Source organism: Alligator mississippiensis, chromosome 3 (genome assembly GCF_030867095.1).
Source record: "Alligator mississippiensis isolate rAllMis1 chromosome 3, rAllMis1, whole genome shotgun sequence".
NCBI lineage: Eukaryota > Metazoa > Chordata > Crocodylia > Alligatoridae > Alligator > Alligator mississippiensis.
In genome coordinates, this window is record NC_081826.1 from 279,468,347 (window position 1) to 279,490,295 (window position 21,949).

At 45.4% G+C, this 21,949-nt stretch overlaps 1 protein-coding gene across 2 annotated transcripts in view; it reads right to left on the reverse strand.

The window, feature by feature from the left end:
- Positions 1-21,949, reverse strand: part of SPEF2 (sperm flagellar 2) — a 188,962-nt gene that overhangs the window by 17,115 nt on the left and 149,898 nt on the right. The window contains exons 31-34 of one of the 2 annotated variants that reach the window (XM_019496054.2): positions 19,034-19,126; positions 16,713-16,886; positions 9,036-9,221; positions 8,687-8,809 (exon numbers count right to left, since the gene is read on the reverse strand). In XM_019496054.2, the coding sequence (XP_019351599.2) occupies positions 8,687-8,809; positions 9,036-9,221; positions 16,713-16,886; positions 19,034-19,126 (576 nt within the window). Of the gene's footprint in view, positions 1-8,686; positions 8,810-9,035; positions 9,222-15,088; positions 15,141-16,712; positions 16,887-19,033; positions 19,127-21,949 lie in introns of those variants that run through there. The other variant, XM_019496055.2, reaches the window with a different exon arrangement.

Genomic DNA, 21,949 nt, shown 5'->3' on the forward strand with positions numbered 1-21,949 from the left:
TGGTAGCATCTGAGGATGGTCGCCGACCCATCGCCAACACTGTCAGCGGCATCTGCAGGAGCTCCCCCAGTTACTGCCGCCGCGCTCCCACTGCTGCTGTGCCCCCCCAGCCGCTGGCGGCATGCGTTATTCATGGCTCTTCCCAAGATTCATTTCCACCTTCAGCATCCAGTGATCACTAAAAGCCACATGTATGTTTTTTTTTCTTCTTTATCCTTATTTCTTTTGATACAAGCACAAAGTCAATTCTTGATTTTTTCTTTCCATTGGGGTCTGTTTTAGTGGAAACTATCTCCTCTGCCCACACATCTCCTAGCAACTCTTCTTTTATTATATTTGTTAACAGTCTGGATGAGCTGTGTAAATCTCCATTTCCTCCTTCCCCTGTTCTATCACACACTTCAGTTATACAATTGAAATCTCCCACTATTATGCACGGTCTCCCTCCAATCACACAAACCACTAGCTTTCTACACAACGCAGTCCTTTCCTCCCTCTCTGGTGGTGCACATACATTGAAAATTCCTAATTCTGTTCCCCCGACTGATAGTATCATTCATTGCAATCTGCCACTGATGACTTCTTCTGCTTGCTTTGCTCTCAGCTCTGGGTTCTTGAATAAAATTGCTACCCCTGCTGCTTTGTCCTCGTTTATCCCTCACCACCAGGATGGTCCCATCTCCACCTTTTCTCAAAGTATGTATAATCCCTCTCTCCTGGTATACCACATTCTTGTAGGCAGATTATGTCTGCCCTTACTTAGTTTAACAGTGGTTCAGTCTGCTCCCATCTTTTCCTTGTTAAGATACTCTGACGTTAAGCAAAACTACTGTCAATGCCATTTATGTTTGTTTTAAAATGAGTGCACCTATCCCTTTAAGGTTCATTTGTGCTACTGCTTGTGGCAGTCGACTCCTCCCCCTTCCTCACTCACATTCCTGTAGCCTTTGCAAGCTGCCAGATCGCTTTTGCACTTAGGAAGGCTTGCATATTCCTGCCTTCCTACCACTTTCTGACTTCAGGTCTCCATTCCAGGCTGGAACCCAGCAGTGTTAGCAGCAGGAAATTGCTCTCTGGCTCTTCCTCTGATTCACCTCCCTCAGTACCAGGTTTCTTTTTCCTGGTCTTCTGCCCCTGCATTTTCTTTCTTTTCCTGGTTTGTCTCTCTGGTTCTTTTTCTTGCTCCATCTCCAATTCTGTTATCTGTAGGGTGTCTTATTTCTTCCCCACCCCTACCTCCATGTCTGAGCCGTTTGCTGTTTCTGCTTTCCCTTCCATTCTGTCTCCTATCTCATCCTGCACTGCCTCAATCACAGAAATTTTGCCTCCTTCCTTCTCTGTTTCACCTTCCTGTAGGGCTTCTTCCACCATGTCTACCTCAGTGGTCCCAAACCCTCCTCTCCTCTGCTCAGCTCTTCTGCTCTGGGTTTTATTGTTCCTCAGCCAATTTGACTATACTTGCAAAGGCTTTGGGAAACCTATGATACAAGTGTCGCTCTCCCTTACAAATAGTGCATTTTAGAGACTCTTGGCACTCTGCTGCTGTATGCCCCATCCCCTCACATTTGTAGCATATTGTGAGGGGGCAGGGTATGGACAGGTGCACTACCTTTCCGCATTTGCTGCATTGTTTTGATTGCCTGTGGTACATTATAAAACCCCAGTGCATCCCAATTTGGATCACTGCTGGGAGGTGCAGCACCCCACTTGGGCTCCACTCATCTGCTTGTAACACTACTCGTGCCCTCCAAGACCCCACCCAGGGGTCTTGTCCCTTACTTTCTCTACCAACATGACCCTTTCGACTTACTTTTCCATCCATCTTTTTATGTCTTCTACCTTTAGTAAATCCATGTACATCTGAACTCTTGCCTTTTCCCCTGCTATGAACATTATCCCTCTTAATTCCTCCCTCCTATGTTTCTCTGTGTCACGGCGGGGTCTTATAGGAGGGCCGTGATCTCCTTAAGGCCCTCTCTCCGTGCCAATTCGGCCCAAGGGCACCCTCTATTCTCACCTGCCATGTCTTTGATGTTCAGTAGGTTTGGGAGGCTGCCTTGCGTCTCCTTGGGCACGTAAACTCCTGGACCCCTCGTGGGTCTTATCCTGCACCCATGGGTGCCTTGGGGCACCCTAGCCTTATGGGCTACGCGTGGCTCCTACCAACCCCTAATACCACGCCCCAAGCCTCGCTGATGGGATAGACGTTGGTATGTCTTTCTATATGTACACGGCCCGTCTCTCGGGCCTCCTCTATATACTCTCGCCCGCTCTCTGGGGCCTCCTCTTCTGTGTTGCCCCCTCTCAGGCTCTCCGAGCCCACTCGGGGCCTCCCTGCAATGTTGCCCCTCTCCGGGGCCTTCTCTATAGTGTCGCCCCCTGTCCGGGGCCTTTACAATAGTGCCCCCTCCTGGGGGCTTCCCTGCAATGTCGCCCGAACTCGGGCTCCTAAAATACAGCCCCCCCATCTGGGGCTCTCTGTGCCCACTCTGGGGACTTCTCGGCAACGCCGCCTGACTCTCGGGCCCACCGTGCTGCCACCCCCTTCTCCCAGGGCTCACCGCGCCACTACCCCCTCTCACCGGGGCAACCGCAGCACTCTACCCTGCTCTGGGGTTTACTAGCCCTTCTTCAGAAGCTCACCGCACCCGCACTGGGCTTCCTAATAATATTGCCCCTTCTCTAGGGCTTGCTGTGCCCCTACTGGGGTTCCTCATAACACTGCCCCCTCTCTGGGGCTTGCTGTGCCTGTCCTGGGCTTCCTAATAACACGGCCCCCTCTCTGGGGCTCGTCGTGCCCGCTCTGGGGCTTCTCAAAGCCGCCCCTCTCCAGGGCTGGGGTCTACACCCCGCAAGCTGCGCCCTCACTGGCGCTACGCCTTCACTGGTGCCGGGGTCCCCATACCACTGGGGTTCCCCCTGGGAATACTGCACCCTCACTGGCGCTAGGGTCCCACCCCCTGCGGGTCCCTATGAGGCCTCCTCCAACCCCTATAGCCTCACCCAAACCACCGGTGTAATACACAAGAACACAAACATAAACTCGAGCCTCCTGGCTATAACTCAACTCAAAGCCGCCTGGCTATAACTTAACATTGCTCAACTCTGATTGAGCGGTACTTGCTGTTAGGCTTCTCTCCGCATCCTAACTCCAGGAGCTCCTGCCCCTCTGGCTGCTGGCAGGGAACTGTCAGCCTGTCCTCAGCCCTGGGCTTTATGAGGGCCAGGCCCTGCCCCCTTCTGGCCAGCTGATTCTTATTAGTTGCCCCAGCAACCCGCAGCTGTGCTCATTATGTTCTGCCAGGGCTCTCTCCCTGGCAGTTTCTCCTCTCTAGGAGCAGGAGCACAGAGGCGCCCTGCGACACTCTGCATATTTCTTCCAAAAGCTCTCATATCCTGCTCCATCCTAGTAAGTCAATTCCCAAGTCTTTCAGTTCAAGAAAGCAATCAGGCTGGTGAGATTCGCATAGATCGGGCTTTCAACGTTGATGGGAACATACTTCAGAGATAAGTTAGTCAGCCCATCTGAATAAGATACATGGTGGTGCCCCTTGTGCTTAGTCCCCTGCAGCACTGACTCTTTTTCTAGTCATGGTGATCCCCTACACGGAATATACTTTGACTTCCTCTTCATTTCCACAGATGATCTGTGCCTTTCTTTCCTATTTCTAATGATTCCTGTTTCCAGCCTTAAATGTCCAGCAAACTTCACCAAATGGGGCCCAAAACAGTTCACCCAGAATCCCCCTGCTCTCAGCTTGGTACATATGATTAATATGGCCCCAACCTCCATGAGGTGGAACTGGACCAGGGTGCCCTGCATCTCATCTGCATATAAATTTTTGGAGGATTCAAGAACTCATGAGAAGAGCACCTGGTTTCAGTCATGGGGGGGAGGGGGGCTAATTAGGACATGGATCCTTTGGGCGGGGGGGACAGGATATCTGGAGTATACACACACATACTGAACAGTGCTGAGCTATGGGGTCATCACGGCTTGAAATGCTTTTGACTCTACTAGGTCCCAGCTCAATGAGCTATATGGTAAATCATGATCCTTTTGGCCTTTGGAATAATAAGAGGTATAGTTTGTACTCTATTTAAGTACATATAAAGGTGCCGCTTAAAGTATGTTTGTGGAATACCTGTGTTAAAACTTCAAAAAAGAGATAAAATGTGTCAATTCATCCATCATTGTTTTCAAATTTGCCCCTCATTTCCATGTGCTCAGGGAGAACAGGTTCTAACAGTAAGAGGGTGGATGGGGAAGTTGCAGGGGGAAGAAGTTGTGGGGGGACAGATTTATTTTCTCTGCTGTAGCAGTGAAAAGGGGACATGTGCCTGTCTCCTCTCAATGGTTCGCTCTCATGCTGCCTTTGGCTGAGCCACTGACCTTGCTCGCCAGGGACCTTTGTGCAGACCCCAGAGGTACCTTGGTTACCTTCAGGGTGACCCCCAAACTTGCCTGCCACAACTTCGGATAGTCCTTCAGTGGAGGGGGTCCCCTTTGCTGATGCCTCCAGAGTTGTCACGCGTCTCGGCAGACATCGAAGGGGCTCCAACCTCCCCTACACCCCAGCCATATGCCAACCTTCGAGACGAGCCTCAGAATCTTTTGCGGCTATCCCCTGCTGATGTCTTCCCCGGTCCCGACGTCCCCTCTTGCAGATGAGCAACCTGGGCTCTGACCGGACCCAGAGGATCTGGTGACACTCAGCCTTTGGGCTTGTCCCCTTCGACGCCCTGAGCCTTCTATGGCTGATGCCATTGGCCCTCACTGCATTCTCACTTGGTCCTTTCCCGTCCTTGGATGAAGTCCCTGCTACCCCAGCCTGGTACTGAGGGCTCCGTTAACCTGCTCTTGACACAGAACTAAAATAGATCAGCCCAAAAAGGGGAAACACAACTGATACCCTCACCACCATAAAACCCCTTGCTCTGAAATGCTCCGATGTGAAACAAACAAACAAACAAACAAAAAATGAAACTAACAATATGACTACCAGAGAATTGCGACAAAAGGGAGAACAAAAAAGAAGAGGAGTACCCAAGGGGAGAGTCCCGTACTCCCCTAGCCCCTAATGCCCCTAGGCTAGCATGCCCTCTGGGTCAGGTCCACACCTTCACCCCAGCTGGGGTCTCTCTCCTCCCCTCCAGGACCCGCCTCCGCCCTGGAGCCATGGCACCCGTTGCCTTTGATGGGAGTTCCCACGCTGGCTTTCGCTGTACCCACTGCCGGCCTCTCTGATGGTTCCTCTGATCCCAGCTGGTCATCTCCAGCATGGGGACCCCTTGCAGCTCCTGCTATTGCTGCCTCTGCCAGCCTCCCTGCTGGCTCCTTCGGTCCCTGCTGGTCTTCCCTGGCTCGGGGATCTCTTGAGGCTCCGGATGCTGCCGCCACCGCCACCGCTGGCCTCCCTGCCAGATCCTTTGATCCCTGCCGGTGTTCTCCAGCTCAGGGATCTCTTGTAGCTCCAGGTGTCGCTGCCTGTGCTGCCGATCATACTGGCTGGATACTCTCCGCCCTGCGGTTCCCCGCTGCTCCTCCAGTCCTCGGCGTCCTCTCTCCCGCACTTTTGGGGCTGATTTTTATCTTCACTGGGTGGCGTCTCTTCATGATGTCACCCCAGCCCAGCTGGAGATGGGCGTGGCTGATAAACCGCCCGGGCAGTTTTCCACCATGCACTTCCTCGCTCCTCCAGACCCCTGTAACAGGTATGTTTTTTTCTTCTTTTACCTTGGTCTGGGGTTTGCCTCAGAATGAGGCTTCCCCCTTGTCTGATCCTGTGCCCCTGGGACAGGACAAAATCAATGTAAACCTCCAATAAGTAGATTTTATACCTGGAAAATTATAACAAATTTATAATTTTTCCATATACAATAAAATCTCTGCTATCTGGTACTTGACAAATTGGAATACTGGAATACTTCATTAACCAGATTTTCTGGCCAGCCAGCCGGCCAGACATGGGAGGGAGCTCACATGCAGCGGGTGCTGTCACCACCCACCACCCTGTGCTACCACCACTCTGCATGTGGCCGCCACCACACCCACACCACCCAGCTTTGCCAGCCAGATGCAAGGGGGGGCGGGGGGAGTTCACAGGTGGCCGCAGCTGCCACACACCACCCTGTGCTGCTGCTGCTCCTGCCAGGTTATTTCAGACAACCAGAGTTTTTATATTTTTACCCTGAGGATGCCAGATAACAGTGATTTTACTGTATAGAATCTAGTTGGGGGGGGAGGGGATCTTATGTTCAAGTAATTATGGTAGATACCAAACACCACAGAAATAATTCTAATTTGGGAGAATATTTTGCATGCCACATGGTGAACCCTTAAGGCAATTTGGTTTTGGGGTGAATCCATGAAAGAACTAAGAAGCATTACAGCTGGTGGAAATCTTATAAATTAGGAAGAAATGGGCACATGAGGAAAATAAAAATAAAATTTATTCTAATCAAAAACTACAAACAAAGTGGGTGTGTCTGCTTTTCAAAGGGTGGGCTGCCCTCTCTAGACCGCTCTATCAGTACAGTGACAATCTTGTCATGATGTGAATGCCGGAAGCTGTATATTTCATTACTGATAGGAAGAAGCAGCCTTGCCTCCTGATGCTATCTTACCCAAAATGGTATTTATCAAAGTAAAAGCCTTGGTTACCTTAAACTCTGTCTATGTAGGTGTTGTGCACTGGTGTTACTACTGAGATGGGAGCTGCATTGATGAAAGATACTTTTAGAGTGCTGCAGCACATCTATTCCAGGGATTAGCACCAGATCAATGAGGGCTTCGCTACTTTTGAAAGTTAATCCATTTTAAGGGAAGGCATGGATTAAAAGTAATAACTATTCCTGAACAACTCAAAGTTCATTTAGCTAGAGAAGTGGTGCCCAAACTTTTTGCCCCGTGAATCAGATGAGTGGTGCCAGGCTTGACCTGACTGGTGGGCCCAATCCAGGTGTGTCTGTGAGGGGGAGGGGTGCACATACCAACAACCTGCATAGATTGAATCGAGAAGCAAGTGAATAAACATTCACTTTTGATTCGAGAAATGCAGGCATATGCCTACGGTGGCTCAGGCTAGAAGCCAGAGCGCGCTAGAATGAGCCCTCCCTTCCCTTTTGCAGCAGCTGCAAGGCTGGAGGGAAACTGGTTGGGGAGGGCGGGGATGGCCAGGCCCTGGCAAGCTGCTGAGTATAACTGGGGATGGGTTTAAACCCCGACACTGACCTGCAGGGTCCACAGCCGGGGCCTGCCTGACTATTCCTGCTCAAGCAGCTGTGGCGAGGGAACCTTTTGTCAGGACTGCTGGTCATCTTAAGTAGAGCTTAGAGTATGGGTGTGTACAGGATGGTCTGGACATGAATGCTCCTGCCTCAGGCAGGGGCTGGGCTAGATGCGACCCCTGCAGGTCCCTCCCAGCCTCACTCCTCTAGGATTCCATGACCTGATCTAGAGAGGAGCCCCCTGTGCTCTTCCTCTAAGAATGGAGTGTTTCAGGCCCTTGTTCTACTGCAGAAAGAAAAGGGGGAAAGGTCCAAAGTCTGTTTCCCTGCCAGGACAGGTACCTCTGCACTGGGACATGCACAAGGGGCTGCATGAAGCCGAGGGTCACACTCCCACCTCCCATGAAGTGAAGCAGGGCCCAGTGGAGCGCACAGCCCCTGCTCTCTGCCTTCCCTGCCCCACTGGCTTCCCACAGCCATGAGCAGGGGTTGTGACCCTTCCCCTCAAGGCCCTTCCCCTATGCAGGCCACCTAGGTCTGGTGGTTTGAAAGAGAAGGCTGCGATCCGGCAGCTGCAGTGCTTGATAACTCCGCGAGTGAATGCTGGCAACTTCCCCAGTGACAGCCATGGCTCTCCAGAAGTTGGTGAGAGTGACTCAGGCAGAGTCAGGAGAAGGGGTTTGGGAAGAGGGATCCCCGCTTGTCTCCTGATCGGTGCCACTGCTTTCCCCTCCCCGAGGGACACCTGCCCTGCACCGGGCCTGGGCCCAGGAATGGCCCCGGTGGGAAGAGAAGCCACTCAGCAAGTGCCCCCGGGGCCAGCACCTGCTTTCGAACACCCCACTTTCTCCCCATTGTTGCGTCACAGAGGGGGGCAGAGCTGGGATCCCTCCATGGGCATCGCTCCCCCTGCCTGCCTCCCCTCTGCTTCTGTCCATGACAACACTAGCCAAACTCTCCTCTTCCCTCCTTTGTCTCCAGTATATCTGGCCACACCCCCTGTGACTTTTCCCACCCCCTTTCTCAGCCATCCAGAGCAATGATAGTGCTCTGCCTAGGGAGGAGAGGGGTGGGGCCAACCCTGCTCTCCCAACCCAGTCCAGCTCAGGGCTGCAGAGCATCCTGGGATGCTGGGGGACTGTGAGTTAACTTAAACCAGGATAAGGTCTGGGACAGAAGTTCCGTAAACCAGTTTGACCAAAATCAATCGAGTCTACATTCAACCAGGTTTATCTGAAACCAGTTTTGGCCAGTTTGAAAGTGGTTTATATGCACTGAATTTCTGTTTTGTTACAGGTTTAAACAGGTTTCTGATCACTTAAACCAGTTCATGTGTAACTTCTGTCCCTAGCCCAAGAGTCTATACCTGTGAATATGAAACATTTCATATAATCACATTTATATATCTATAACAATATAAATTCTAGAGCTTTGTTCTCAGAAAAAAGATACTTACAGGGAGTGTGTATTCTTGATAAGTTTTGATTAAGTCTTGAATGAATGGATGCTTCAAAAGAAGTGTAATAGGAATGGGTTTCAGGTCCTCAGAGCCCAGTTCCTTGAAGATTTTTATGAAATTCTTTTAAAAAAAGAAATGATTCTTGCTTTATTTATTAGGAAAATTGAAAAAGAATGACTGGAAAAGCAAATATCAGAGTAAGCATTTCTAAAACACATTTTTGCTGAGAAGTTAAAATATTAATTTTAAAATGTGCCATTAAATATTTTACATTCTGATAATTCATTTACATGTTGTTTTCTTTCTAATGAAATATGAAGATCTTTCTTGAAATTAACCAACCCACCTTATTGTAACTGCTTTCTTTTTGCAGATCACTAAATCTATTATTGTCCTCGTCTTTACTTCCTTCATGTTGGAACACTCTAAGCAGGGTTGCCATAGAAATTCTCCCCTCATCTGTGTAATTTGGTAGTTCCCCTTCTTCTCCTGAAGGTCCTCCATTCATTTGTTTATCAATATTGGAAACAGACTGTGAAAGAAACCATAATCTATAATGCTTCAGTGGAAAGTGGTCTATCAGACAATCATATGTTTCAGCTTGACATTTATTAACAAACAAAGCGGATGGAATTCCAAACTTTGAATCTCATGAAATGGAAATCACCTATACACTCAAAATCAGTCACCAGACTATAGCCTAAGGACCTGATACTGAGTGTGCTGAGGTACCCCTGCCTGACTTCTTTTCATGAATGCTCATCCCTTCCTAAGAGCAAGTCCAAATTTCTGTTGTGGAAAGAATACCTTCCAGAATGCTGGAAAATGCTAATGCTTTCAAAATACAGCCATAACTTCCTCAACTAAACAAAAAGATCTTAATTGCCATTTACTCTGAAATGAATATTGTATTACATAAAGACTAAACTCAGTAATTCACATTACAGATTGCTACACCAAATGCAAATACAGAATTAGGAGAAAGAATAAATCCTCTCTTCAGGCACTGGAAATGTATGTAAATGTAGCAAGGTATTATCCTACTCCTGGTTATGGAGTCACTCCCTGGGGGCTCCTCTAGACTAATTGTTGGTGTTACTTCTGCAGGGAAATAGGAAGGGAGAAAAGAGTTTTGATTTAAAGATCAGTTTTTGATAGGTTTAGTATAAAGAACTGGTAGGACATCTGTAAGTTAGCAGCAGATACAAGGAGATGGGAGAACATAGATAGGGAAAGAGCAGCAGTGGAGATTTATGAACACAGAGATGAAAAAGACTCACTAATATTGATATCTTGGTCGCCTGTAAATTAAATAGCTTAAGGCAGAGCCCAGAGGGCACAAATCAAGGGCAGAATGGAACACTAATTAGTGTAAAACATCCTCTACCCCATTTTTGTGTTTTATCCTTACTGGTAAATTCTTTAAAATCAGCTTAAGGTCTTAATGTCAAGTTTATTCTCCAAATGTAAAATTCAGTCAAGAAAATTGTACTTTCACTGCATCTTTGCTTCCCTTTCTAGTGTTATGCTAGATCTATAATAATAACCTAATAATCAGTAGTAAAAAACCCTAATCTTTATCACCAAGTAAGGAGATACTACTATGAATATACATAGTAGTGGACAGGTGGTATAAAACCAAGCCATTTTTAAACTCATTTTTCAGAACAGAATTGTACCAGAAGTAGGTTAAGGAAGTACTAGTTACTGTGGTTGTGCAACTGTGGTCAGACATTTCATCATGTGCAGTGAGTGCATTACAAACATATGTACAAGAAACTGTGGGGTGCGTGCTTTAAAAGGTCAGTCATGACTTTTATATTTTTATAACAAGAACAGATAATTATCAGTATATTACAGAAAGCTTTAGATCAGGAGTGTCAAATATATTTTGGCCCCATGAGCCAAATGAGTTGGGCAGGATGTGTTTACTGGCTGAATGAATGGCACCAGGTTGGATCCAGCACCCACTTTGGTAGATCTGGGACTGCACTGCATGCAGTGTCTGCCCTAGCTGGTTCAGCATATGACTTGCGTGTGGCACCCGCTCCAGCTGGTCTGGAGTGGATGCTGTGTGCATGGGTACTGAACTGGCTGGAGTAGGTGTCACATGCAGACCCCTGTCACCTGCAGGCCAGATCCAGTGCCCATTCTGGCTGGTCTGAGATTGTTCTGCACGGTGCCATAGCAAGGGGGAGTGAGCATGGTAACCACCTCGGGTGCTGAAGTGAAGGGGCCTCAACAGGCGCTGCCCAGCTGAGGCGGGGTGCAGGACAGAGCCATGAGCGGCTCATCTGGGGGGGCCAGGGGAACGGGGGAAGGGCAACTCCTGCCACTGCATGCACTCCTATGAAATCATGTCTATAAAATCTATGAAACCTGGCCAAGTATGGGAGGGGGGCATGTGCCCCCCAGATCTGTGTGCAGGGCAAGGGCAGGCTGCCTCTGCAGGCTTTGCTCCAGGTGCCAAACTTCATAGCTATGGCACTGGTGCCACAAGCAGTGCCTCCTTCAGGACCCATGCTGCATGCAGCACCCACAGCAGACTGATTAGAGTGGGTACCATGTGTGGCTTGTGTCTTGACCTGGCCAGAGCAAGTGCCACATGTGCTGGATCCAGCACATGAAGGGGAGGTCCTGGACTGGCCCCACACAGGTAACCATGTACAGCATGGTCCTAGATCCTGTGTGCAGGGCCAGTCTGGCATGTGCCATGTGTGGGTGCCCTCGAGACCCAAGACCAGCACTGGGGTTGGATCACATGGCCCTGCAAGCTAGATTCAGCCTGTGGGCAGTGTGTGGATATCTTTAACAGTGTTATGTATAAGTTGTTACATTGGCTTGGGGATTGCAGGAGGAAACCAGAGGGAACCGCAGATCATTAGGCTAAAATGGCTCTCTGAATAAACAAGCTTTATCGTTCTATAAGTTTAACTCTTTGGTCTTTTGAGACTAACATGTTACCAGGGGTGGGATGCACCTAAAGACAGAAAAATGGAGCATCTCAGAATTCCAGAGGAGTTAAAGTTATCCAGCAATGCAGCAGAAAACAGGAAAAATTTAAGCTGAGCTTCACCATATATATGATGGCCAGTGGAGAAAAGGAAGATCCACTCAAGATAGCTATTTTTTTTTTTTTAATATAACAGGCCCAGAAGCTCTGTCTCTTTATAATAGCCTACAACTTTTAGAAGCAGAACAGAAAAGCTATGGTAATAAAAAAAAGTTTGAGTAATATTAAAACCTTTGAATGGTATAATTTCCACCTTAGACAGAAGAAAGAATGTGAGGCAATAGAAAAGTTTGTCAAAGACCTCAGACTGCTGAGCCAAGCATGCAACTTTGGAGTCTGAAAAAAGTCCATGATCAGAGACCAAATAGTATTGGGTATAAGGGTTACAAACCTCAGGAAAACACTGCTAGAGGATCCTGAGCTTAATTTGGAAAAGGCAGTTAGAATGTGCCAAGCAGGTGAGATAACAAATGCCAGGCTGCAGAAGCTGGAGGAAAAAAGCAGAGCAAGCTGAACTAGACAGGATTACAAGACTGTAAAAACCTAAGGTACACAAAAAAACAATACAGAAAGAAGGACCTCACTATGAAGCAGGCAAGCAGAGGCCAAAGAGAATTGCTTGAAGAAACAATGGTCCGCTGCAGATGCTGTGGGGGTTCCCACAAACCCATGCAATGCCTTGCAATTGGTAAGCACTGCAACAAATGCAAAAGATTCAATCACTTTGCAAGAGTTTGCAAAAAGGAGCAGGATGCAACATACAAGAAACAGCAGGTTCATGCTCTATGCAACAAGGAAGAGGAAGAATTCCTCATTGGCACAATGCAAGAATAGTTCATTCTTCTGAGGACTGGACAATCACCCTGGATACCAATGGACTAATGGTAACTTTTAAATTAGATACAGGGGCACAGGTTTATGTAATACCAGAATACATTATTAAAAAAATGAAAACTAAACCTGCGTACTATGAGAATAAGAAAGTGAAACTTAGAGCATATAATGGGAACATGATTGCAACCAAGGGTGTTTGTGCACTGCATGTTAGACATGAGGGTAATATAGTAAAAGTTCAGTTTGTAACAGTCCCGGAAAAACTAGTGCTAATTATTAGGTTGCAAACATGTAAAACTCTAGGTCTTATTAACAGAATAGATGCCATTGAGGGACTAGAAAGCAAGAATAAAGAAGAGTTTTATGATATATTTCAAGGCATAGGGAAACTGTCAAGTGAGGACAAGATAGAATTAAGAGAACCAAATGCTTCCACCATACATGCTCCAATAAATGTTACCATTGTACTAAGGGAGAAACTGAAAAAGGAATTAAATTAGTTAACATGGACATAATAGACAAAGTAGAGCAACCAACTGCTTGAGTTCATTCACTGGTCATAACAGAAAAAAAAGATGGATCCTTGAGATTGTGTCAGGATCCTAAGCAAAGGTACAGATACATCAAAAGGGAGCATTTTTCTATTCCCATCAAGGAACAGGTTTTTGGCAACTTGGTAGAAGCTAAATATTTCTCCACATTGGATGCCTCTTCTGGGTTTTGGAAAGTTCCCCTAGAAAAGAATAGCACTAGATTATGTACCTTCAATATGCCATTCAGAAGGTTTTGCTTTTCATAGGCTTCCTTTTGGACTGTGTTCTGCATCTGAAGTATTTCACAGAAAGGTGCAATAAATTTTGAAGGTCTTGATGGAACTATGGTTTATACTGATGTATTAGTTTGAGATACTAGGGAAGAACATGACTTGAGGCTAAGAAAGGTACTAGAAAGAGCTCACAGAGCAGGTTTGAAACTGAACAAACAAAAGTGTAAATCCAGGCTCAAAGAAATAATGTATCTGGGAGAAAAACTTTCTGAGAAAAGAGTAAAAATCGATCCTGCAAGGGTTAAATCCATTACAAACATGTTACCCCCTACAGGTAAGGGAAGAATGCAAAGATTATTGGGAATGATCAATTTTATAGGGAAATAGCTACCTAACTTAGCAGAAGCAGACCAAACATCTTAGATCATGCCTACATAAGAATGCTCAGTGGATACGGGAACATGAAGATGAAGCTGGATTTAAAAACTTGAAGGAAAAAATAATGAAAGCTCAAAATACTATGACCCTAAAAGACCCATTAAATTGTCAACAGGTGCCTCTAAAGAAGGCATTGGAGCAGCTTTGCTTCAAAAACATGGGGATAGCTGGAGATCAATAGCAGACGCATCTAGGGCACTCTCTAAGTTAGAGTTTCTATATGCACAAATTGAGAAAGAAAGTTTAGCTTTGGTATATGGCTGTAAGAATTTCATATATTCATCTATGGGAAGCCTGTGACAGTTGAGACTGATCATAAACCTTTGGTAAGTATAGCAAAGAAAGGGTCATTAGACGTGCCACCCAGATTACAGAGACTTTTCTTTCAACTGCAAATGGATGATCTAGACATACAGTACATGCCAGGAAAACATCTACTTATTGCAGATACATTGTCCAGAGCATATGACACAACAGAAAATGACAGAATTCCAGACTCACATAGTACATACTAATCTAATTAAAAGAGTGATTCCTGTCACAGATAAAATGTAGACACTAATTGCAGAAGCTACTGCTCAGGACACCACACTGCAAGAAGTGACAAAAGCTATTCATGCTGGTTGGCTTGGAAAAAATATACCTAGCCTCTACTATCAGTTCAAGAAAGAGCTGTCAGTACTGGATGGCATTTTGTTCAAAGGCTCATGACCTGTTGTTCCAGCAGAGCTAAAGGAAGACAAGTTAAACAGAATACATAAGAGGCATCTCGGCATTGAAAAATGCAAAAGGAGAGCAAGGGGTGCTCTATACTGGCCCAACATAAATAATGACATGGAAGATGCTGTAAAGGCTTGTACAATGTGCCTAAAGTACAGATCAGTGAAAAAAAAGCCCATGATGGTCATAGAGGAACCCGTAGCTCTGTGGTATCAAGTGAGCATTGACTTATTCATACATGCAGGAAAAAAATATGTATTAGTGCTGGATTATTATTCTCACTATCCTGAAATTGCATTGCTTGAAAGCACAACAGCAAACCATGTCATAACACACATCAACTTACATCATAACTCCGTCACAACACTTCAAGTCGTAAATACTCACAATCCAATTGCCTGAAAAATGGAGTACAAATAGTGAAGAAATTGTTGAAAAAAACTACTGATTCACACACTGATGTTTACCTGTCACTCTTAAACTACAGGGCAACACTCATGAAACATGGATTGTCCCCAGCAGAAATGCTGTTTAACAGGAAACTCAAAACTAGGCTGGCAAATGAAAAGCAAAACATGAAAACATTAAAAAAATTTGCCAAACCATGTCATAACACACATCAACTTACATCATAACTCCGTCACAACACTTCAAGTCGTAAATACTCACAATCCAATTGCCTGAAAAACGGAGTACAAATAGTGAAGAAATTGTTGAAAAAAATTGACAAACTCAAACAAAAATGGTACGATGACAGGGGTCCCAGGGAATTACCACAACTTCACAACAAAGATAGGGTGCTTATTTCAGATGGACTAACATGGAAATAAAAAGCATTAGTGTCGCATCAAGTGGCTTCCAGACCCTATAAGATAGTCACATTGGAAGGGCAGGTATTAAGAAGGAACAGATGACACTTGCAGCTCATAAAGGGGAGAATAGAAGCAGCATCATGAGATTCCCCAGAGGAATAACAACAAAGCAACAAGAAACGACAAAGGAGACTGAAAATGACACAGAAGCACAGACATCTGAACAAGGAAACCAGACAAGAACTGAACCAATAAGGATTGAGAAAGCAGAGAAATTGAGTTCATTTAGAGCTAAAAAGCCAACACAAAGACTAATAGAGGCCTGTTAAAATGTACTTTAACAATGGGTTGAACTAAACTTCCAATGTTAGTATTACAAGGGGAGATGTTTCATAGATTTCATAGACATTAGGACTGGAAGGGACCTCGGAAGATCATTGAGTCCAACCCCCTGCCCGAAGGGCAGGAAGTCAGCTGGGGTCATAGGATCCCAGCAAGATAAGCATCCAATTTACTCCTGAAGGTGTTCAATGTAGGTGCTTGAACCACCTCCGATGGCAGGCTATTCCGGACCTTGTGGGCTCAGACAGTAAAGAAATTCTTCCTTATGTCCAGCCTGAATCAGTCTTGCAGTAGTTTGTAACCCTTCGACCTTGTCATCCCTTGGGGCGCTCTGGTGAACTGGTGATACTGGTGGTCACTCCTGATAAACTTACAGGTGGCCATCAGATCACCCCTGAGCCTGCGCTTTGTCAGGCTAAAGAGCCCTATGTACTGTTACATTTAAGGGGGAAGATGTGTGATACATATAAGTTGTTACATTGGCCTGGGGAATGCAGGAGGGAAACGGAGGGAACAGCAGATCAGTAGGCTAAGATGGCTCTCTGAATAAACAAGCTTTATCGTTCTATAAGTTTAACTCCTTGGTCTTTTGAGAATAACACAGGCTGGATGTCTGACACCCTGCTTTGGATCAGTAAAGACTGGAAACACTGCACATAAAGCAATGAGTTATAAAATCTGACTTAAAATGTTAACTGGGATTTTTGAAAATAACAAAACTAAACCTTAGAGATCCTAAAGATATGTTATGGAAATGAAAGTTAGTACCTATGGCAACACAATTTTTCCTTTTTTTTAGCTTACAATAACAATAGTAACAGAAAAGATGTATTTTACTGGGAGTCAATAGAGAGCTGGGTTTAATAGTCTATGGTAAGGCCAATTCACTCTTACTGCACACTAGATACCAGGAATGCCATATATTTTTGTTACTGCTGAAGAGGCAAATTCCCAGACTCCTCTTTATATTTGTGAGGAAGGGTCATTGCAACATGTGAAATGAGAAAAGAACTGACCCCACATCTTTAGAACTTAAGTTATGATTATCTAGTACCATTATTACCCAATATAATTATTTATAGCATGATCACGTTTTACCATGCAAGGAGAAGAAATCTCTTTTTTTCTATGGATATATGTGCCAGTAGCAATACTAAGTGCTCTGTAGACTCCTTCAACAGCATCAGGGTGGGAGGCAAAATACAGCAGCATCTTAATATAGTCAAGTTGAGGTGGATCCATTCTGTCATCAGCAAATAAAGTGAAGAAGAACTATTAAAGGAAAAACATTTAAATTAATTCTTGCAATAGATGCTTGACACATTTTAAATAAAATTTTACTGATCTGTAAGAAGTACGACTATAAGAAGTCAGTGGTTTTCAATCTGAGGTCTGTGGACCCCTAAGTGCCCACAGACTATGTCAAGGAGGTCTGTGAAAGATGACTATGATCAAGCTAAAGTATGTGAATACCCATATTTATAATTCAAGGAGTCCACACCTCCATTTGAAACTTTGAAAGGGGTCTGCAACTCCAGTCAAAAATTTTAGGTGTCCACAAATTAAACAAAATTGAAAAACACTGTGCTAGATAAACGTAAAAACATAAGAAGTGCCAGCCTGGGTCTGACCAATGGTCCATCTAGCCCAGCATCCTGTCTCTGACAGTGGCAGAAGTGGATGCTAGAGGGAGAGCATTGAACCAGATATTTCTAGAGTGATTTATCATTATCTAATACCCTCCTGGCATATGCCAGCATTAGTTCAAAGATGCCAGAGAAGAAAACTTCCACAGCTATTAATAGATCTATCATCCATGAATCGTTTTAGTTCAGGTGTGGGCAAAATACAGCCTGCCAGATCTAGCCTGCCAAGGGATTTTGTCTGGCCCAGGCAGGTGCCTTGGTTTCGCCCAGCCCAGATGCAGAGGGCAGCCCAAGCCATGGAGTGTATGGCTGCTTCCACTACCCCTGGCCAAGTGGGGTTGCTTCCACCACCCCTGGCCCAGTGGGGCTGGGGCAGTGCAGCAGTTGGACTTGCTTCATTGCAGCCTGGGTGGTAGCAGCTCCATCTGGCTGCTGCCACCAGCCCCAGCCCAGCCCCGCTGCCTGGGCACCCCAGCAAGTCCATCCCATACCCACTTCCAGGGCGGGACCTGTGAGGGCAGAATGCACAGTCGGAGAGATGGGATGGGGTTGTGGGAAGGCAGGGAGTGGTGTTTGGGTGCAGGACAGGTAGGCGAGGCCGGGATCATGGGTGCAATCACAGGGCAGTGACAGCGTGGGGCCGGGGCAAGGCCATGATCTGCTTCCCGCATGTGCCTGGCCACAAAACTGGCACCCATAGCAGGGGTGTGCAGGCAGAAGAACATGGTTCTGCCCCAGGCCCTGGCCCCATGCTGCCACTGCCACAATCCCAGCTCTGGTCCCACCTGCCCATCCTGTTCTTCAGTGCTGCTCCCTGCACACTCATGTCCCCATCCTAGCCACCCAAGCAAGCATGGAGCAAAGACACTTAGGGAGTTTTGGTGAGCTGTTGCACTGGAGGGGGTGGGGTTGCTGACCTGGCCCACAGCAGTTCACCAAAACTTCCTATGTGGCCCATGGGCCCAATTGCCCATCCTTTTTGAACCTAGCTGTGCTATCTGCTTCCACCACTTCTTGTGGCAGTGAATTTCACAGCTTAACTATCCATTGTATAAAAAAAGTACTTTCTCTTGTTGGTTTTAAATCTGTCTCCTACTAATTTTAGTGGGTGCACCCTAATTCTATTATTCTGGGACTTGGAACACAGTAGTTCCCTGTTCACTCAGTCCATACCCTACATGATTATATAGGTAGTGAAACAGTTTTTGCTGAATAGAGATTCTCTTTAAGAAAGAAAGTGTGTTGAGATTCTGCAGAAAATTAAAAGAAATCAATATTATAATATTTTATTTTCTCAAATGAGTATTTCATAGAATGACTTACAAGTTAACACATGTAATCAATCTGTTTTAGTAGAAATGCTTCATGTGTATACCTATACCCAATGTATTTAAATATAATTGGTCAAGCTACATTTTCCTATTCCTGGGTGTTTTCTTATATATTATTACAATAGTTATTATTATTCTTAAGTGATTTACTTAAACTTCACATTTGCAACCAAAAACTGTGCTTATAGTTTCAAAAGCATTGAGCAACTAATGGCTCTCACTGATTTCCCTTAGATTTGGGTACCCAAATACTAATTTGAAGTCTAAGTAAGGGATCCATTTTTTTAGTTTAGGCTTTAACTTGCAATATATGAAAGTTTGAATTCAGAAGCAAAAGTGGCTGTGCATTGCAACAGAAGACACCATCAAAAATTAGAAGCAGGAAGTTTGATTCAGAATGACAAGTGATATTCCAAAATTCTTAACAGATTTCAACAGTTACCGTTATAAGATGCTCCAGCCTGTTAAAAGGCAAAGGTTCTGTAGGACTTTCTGGAATTTTTAGATCTTCACTGCCTTTAAACCATAAGCCAACCTACAAAAAAAAAAAAATTGTTACTCATTGTTTAAAGCAAAATGAGTATTTTCTTCTCAAATTAGGGAACAGCTAAGGACTTATTCTGATTTAGAATTTGTTTTTGTTGGCAACAATTTACCATCAGCAATTTAATCAGAACTCTGAATACTTGCAACAAATTACTTTTGTGAGCGAATGACTACTAGATATTATGGCATCAATTCAAAACCGTATGCTGTTGAAGGATGAAACTGATTGGTTTTCAAGGGATTGCTCTCAAAATATCAAGTATTGAAACTATTTTTTCACACACTTACAGAGCAACAAATGCTTTGACACAGGCCTCTGCATTTGCACTGCTACATGAGCAAACTGATGATTCTCCAAGTCATTATCAGCCTTGTGGTTTCCTGCTTCTCCAGGCTCGGGGTACAGCTAGCTATCCCTGAGACCTGGCACAAAATATGACCTTTGAGAGGATGTGTACCATGGCTCTGACTGATACGTTGGGGGCAGGGGTTATGCACACAGATTAGGGAAGGTGCCCTAGAGCAACTCCAGGAAGTCAATGGGTTGCAGAGAATAAGGGTCAAGTTTATACTCCATTCTTCTCCAAGGCAGACATATTGTTTGGGCTGTAATCTGGTCCCTAATTATTATTGAACAAATCTTGCACCTCATTAAATTAGAAGTACAAGTGACTCGATGTTAACATTCACTTTGGTCAGTAGCCATATGCAATGAGAAATTGCATATTTTGTACATAATGTTTTTATTATTCTCACTGATGTTTATTTTTTCATTGTTTGCTCATTGGGATGGTGGAGCAGGGAGCCTGATGAAGGCAGGCTGCAGGAGCTGGCTGCAGGTGAGGCAGAGGGCAATTAAGGGAGCCAGATGATCCAAAAGGGACTGGGCTTGCAGGATATAGCCCATGGCCTGAGCTGGGCAGGCAGTTTGACTTAGAAGTCATGGAGAGAATAGCTCCTGAGCCAAAGAGCTGCAGCAAGGTTCCTGACTAACACCTGAACTGGGGTAGGCAAGACCAGTGGTTTAGGGATTGAGACTGTAGGGGCTGTCAAGGTCTCAACTGGCCAAGGAGCAGGGCCAGGGCCCTGAGGAATAGAGGCCAAGGCCAAGGAGCAGGGTCACAGTCATAGAGTGATGCAAGCAGGCAGGGTCAGGGACCTGTAGCCCAGAAAGGGCAAAAACCAGGGTCAGGGACCTGTAGACCAGGAGGGGCAAGAATAAACAGGGCCAAGGGGGCCATAGCCCAGGATGGGCCGAGTCCATTTCAGATAATGATGCCTATAACCAGGACAGAGAGAGGACTGAGGCATGGGCCCTGGAGGGACTGGGAAAGAGTTGGAGGGGCCAGGGAAGAGACAAAGGCCTGAGCCAAGAAGGGGCTGAGACTGCAGGCCGAAGCCCAAGAGGAGTTGAGATTGTTCAAGGTACAGAGGCCTGAGCCCAGAAGGGGCCAGGATAGTTAAAGGCACCAAGGACAGAGGCCCCAACAGTGATGAAAACTGTGTCAGGTTTAGAGGCCTGCATAAAATGGAGTTGAGACTGGGGCTAGAGGGCCATGGATGAGTGAGTGACCAGATCGGACAATGGGGATTAATGCCCAACGATGAGCAAATGATAGGTAACATCTGTACAGTTTGGGTGTAGCTAAAAGCAGGAAGGAAGGCCACATAATCAGCCCTTAAGACACTAAGTAGCAACACCCGTGCTAATTAGTATGAGACCTGGCTCCAGAATCCCTGGGACAGCCTCCCTTTTCACACGTATACATTTACATCAAGGCGTGGCAGGTAACCTGAAGGGGAGAGTTTCCAAAGACAGTAAAGATAACTAGGGCTGAAGGGTGGATCCAAGGGTTCCAAGGCCACCCCTGGGGTGGAACCTTGCTATAGATGGCAACATAGGTGGTAACTTAATCTGATTTTCATGACATTTTGAAAACCAGTGAATTTTTTGTATGAAATAGAGAATGAAACTTTACTGAACTGTTACACTTAATTTTAAAATAATAAGAAATTACATTCTGAGTATATTTCTTATCTGTTTAATAGAATAATATGATTATTACAGGTGTAAACTTTCACAGTTGGTAAAGAAAGGCTGTCAATAGATTATCAATGTATCCATTAAATTAAAACTCTATTTGGATTAGGTTTTTAGGTTTAAACCTTAGCAGCATTAAGTTTTTTTCCCTTCAAAAAAGGAAGTTCCTGAATTTAAGAAGGGAGGGGGTTACCATATTTACTTGAATACAAGATGATGTTTTCCCCCCAGTCAGCATAGGGAGAAAAACCCCTCGTCTTCTACTTGCATAAAATGAAACCTCATTAAATACATTGTCTATTATTAAACTACTACCCAAAACAATATATGTTAAGCAATGAAAACCAACTTTGAAGTTCATTAAATGTAGCCAACACTAAGCATGACTATAGAGTACATGGCCCACATTGAGTAAACATGCTGATGGAACCCTTTTTTATTTTGGTCCTTAATAAATGAGTAGGTTCCTTCCACAGGGAACTGGCAGTGGGCCTGGAGGTACTACAATACCAGTCTGGAAGTTGGAGGGCCAAAGCCAGCCCTGACACCCTTCCCTTGGTGCCAAAAATACTATATTTGATTTTAACCAAAAGGCTGAGAAGCTTATGGGAGCCTAACACAAGGACAGGTTAGTGCAACCCAGCTAATTAAGCTAATTCCTAGATTCATAGATGTTAGGGTCGGAAGGGACCTCAATAGATCATCGAGTCTGACCCCCTGCATAAGCAGGAAAGAGTGCTGGGTCTAGATGACCCCAGCTAGATGCCTATC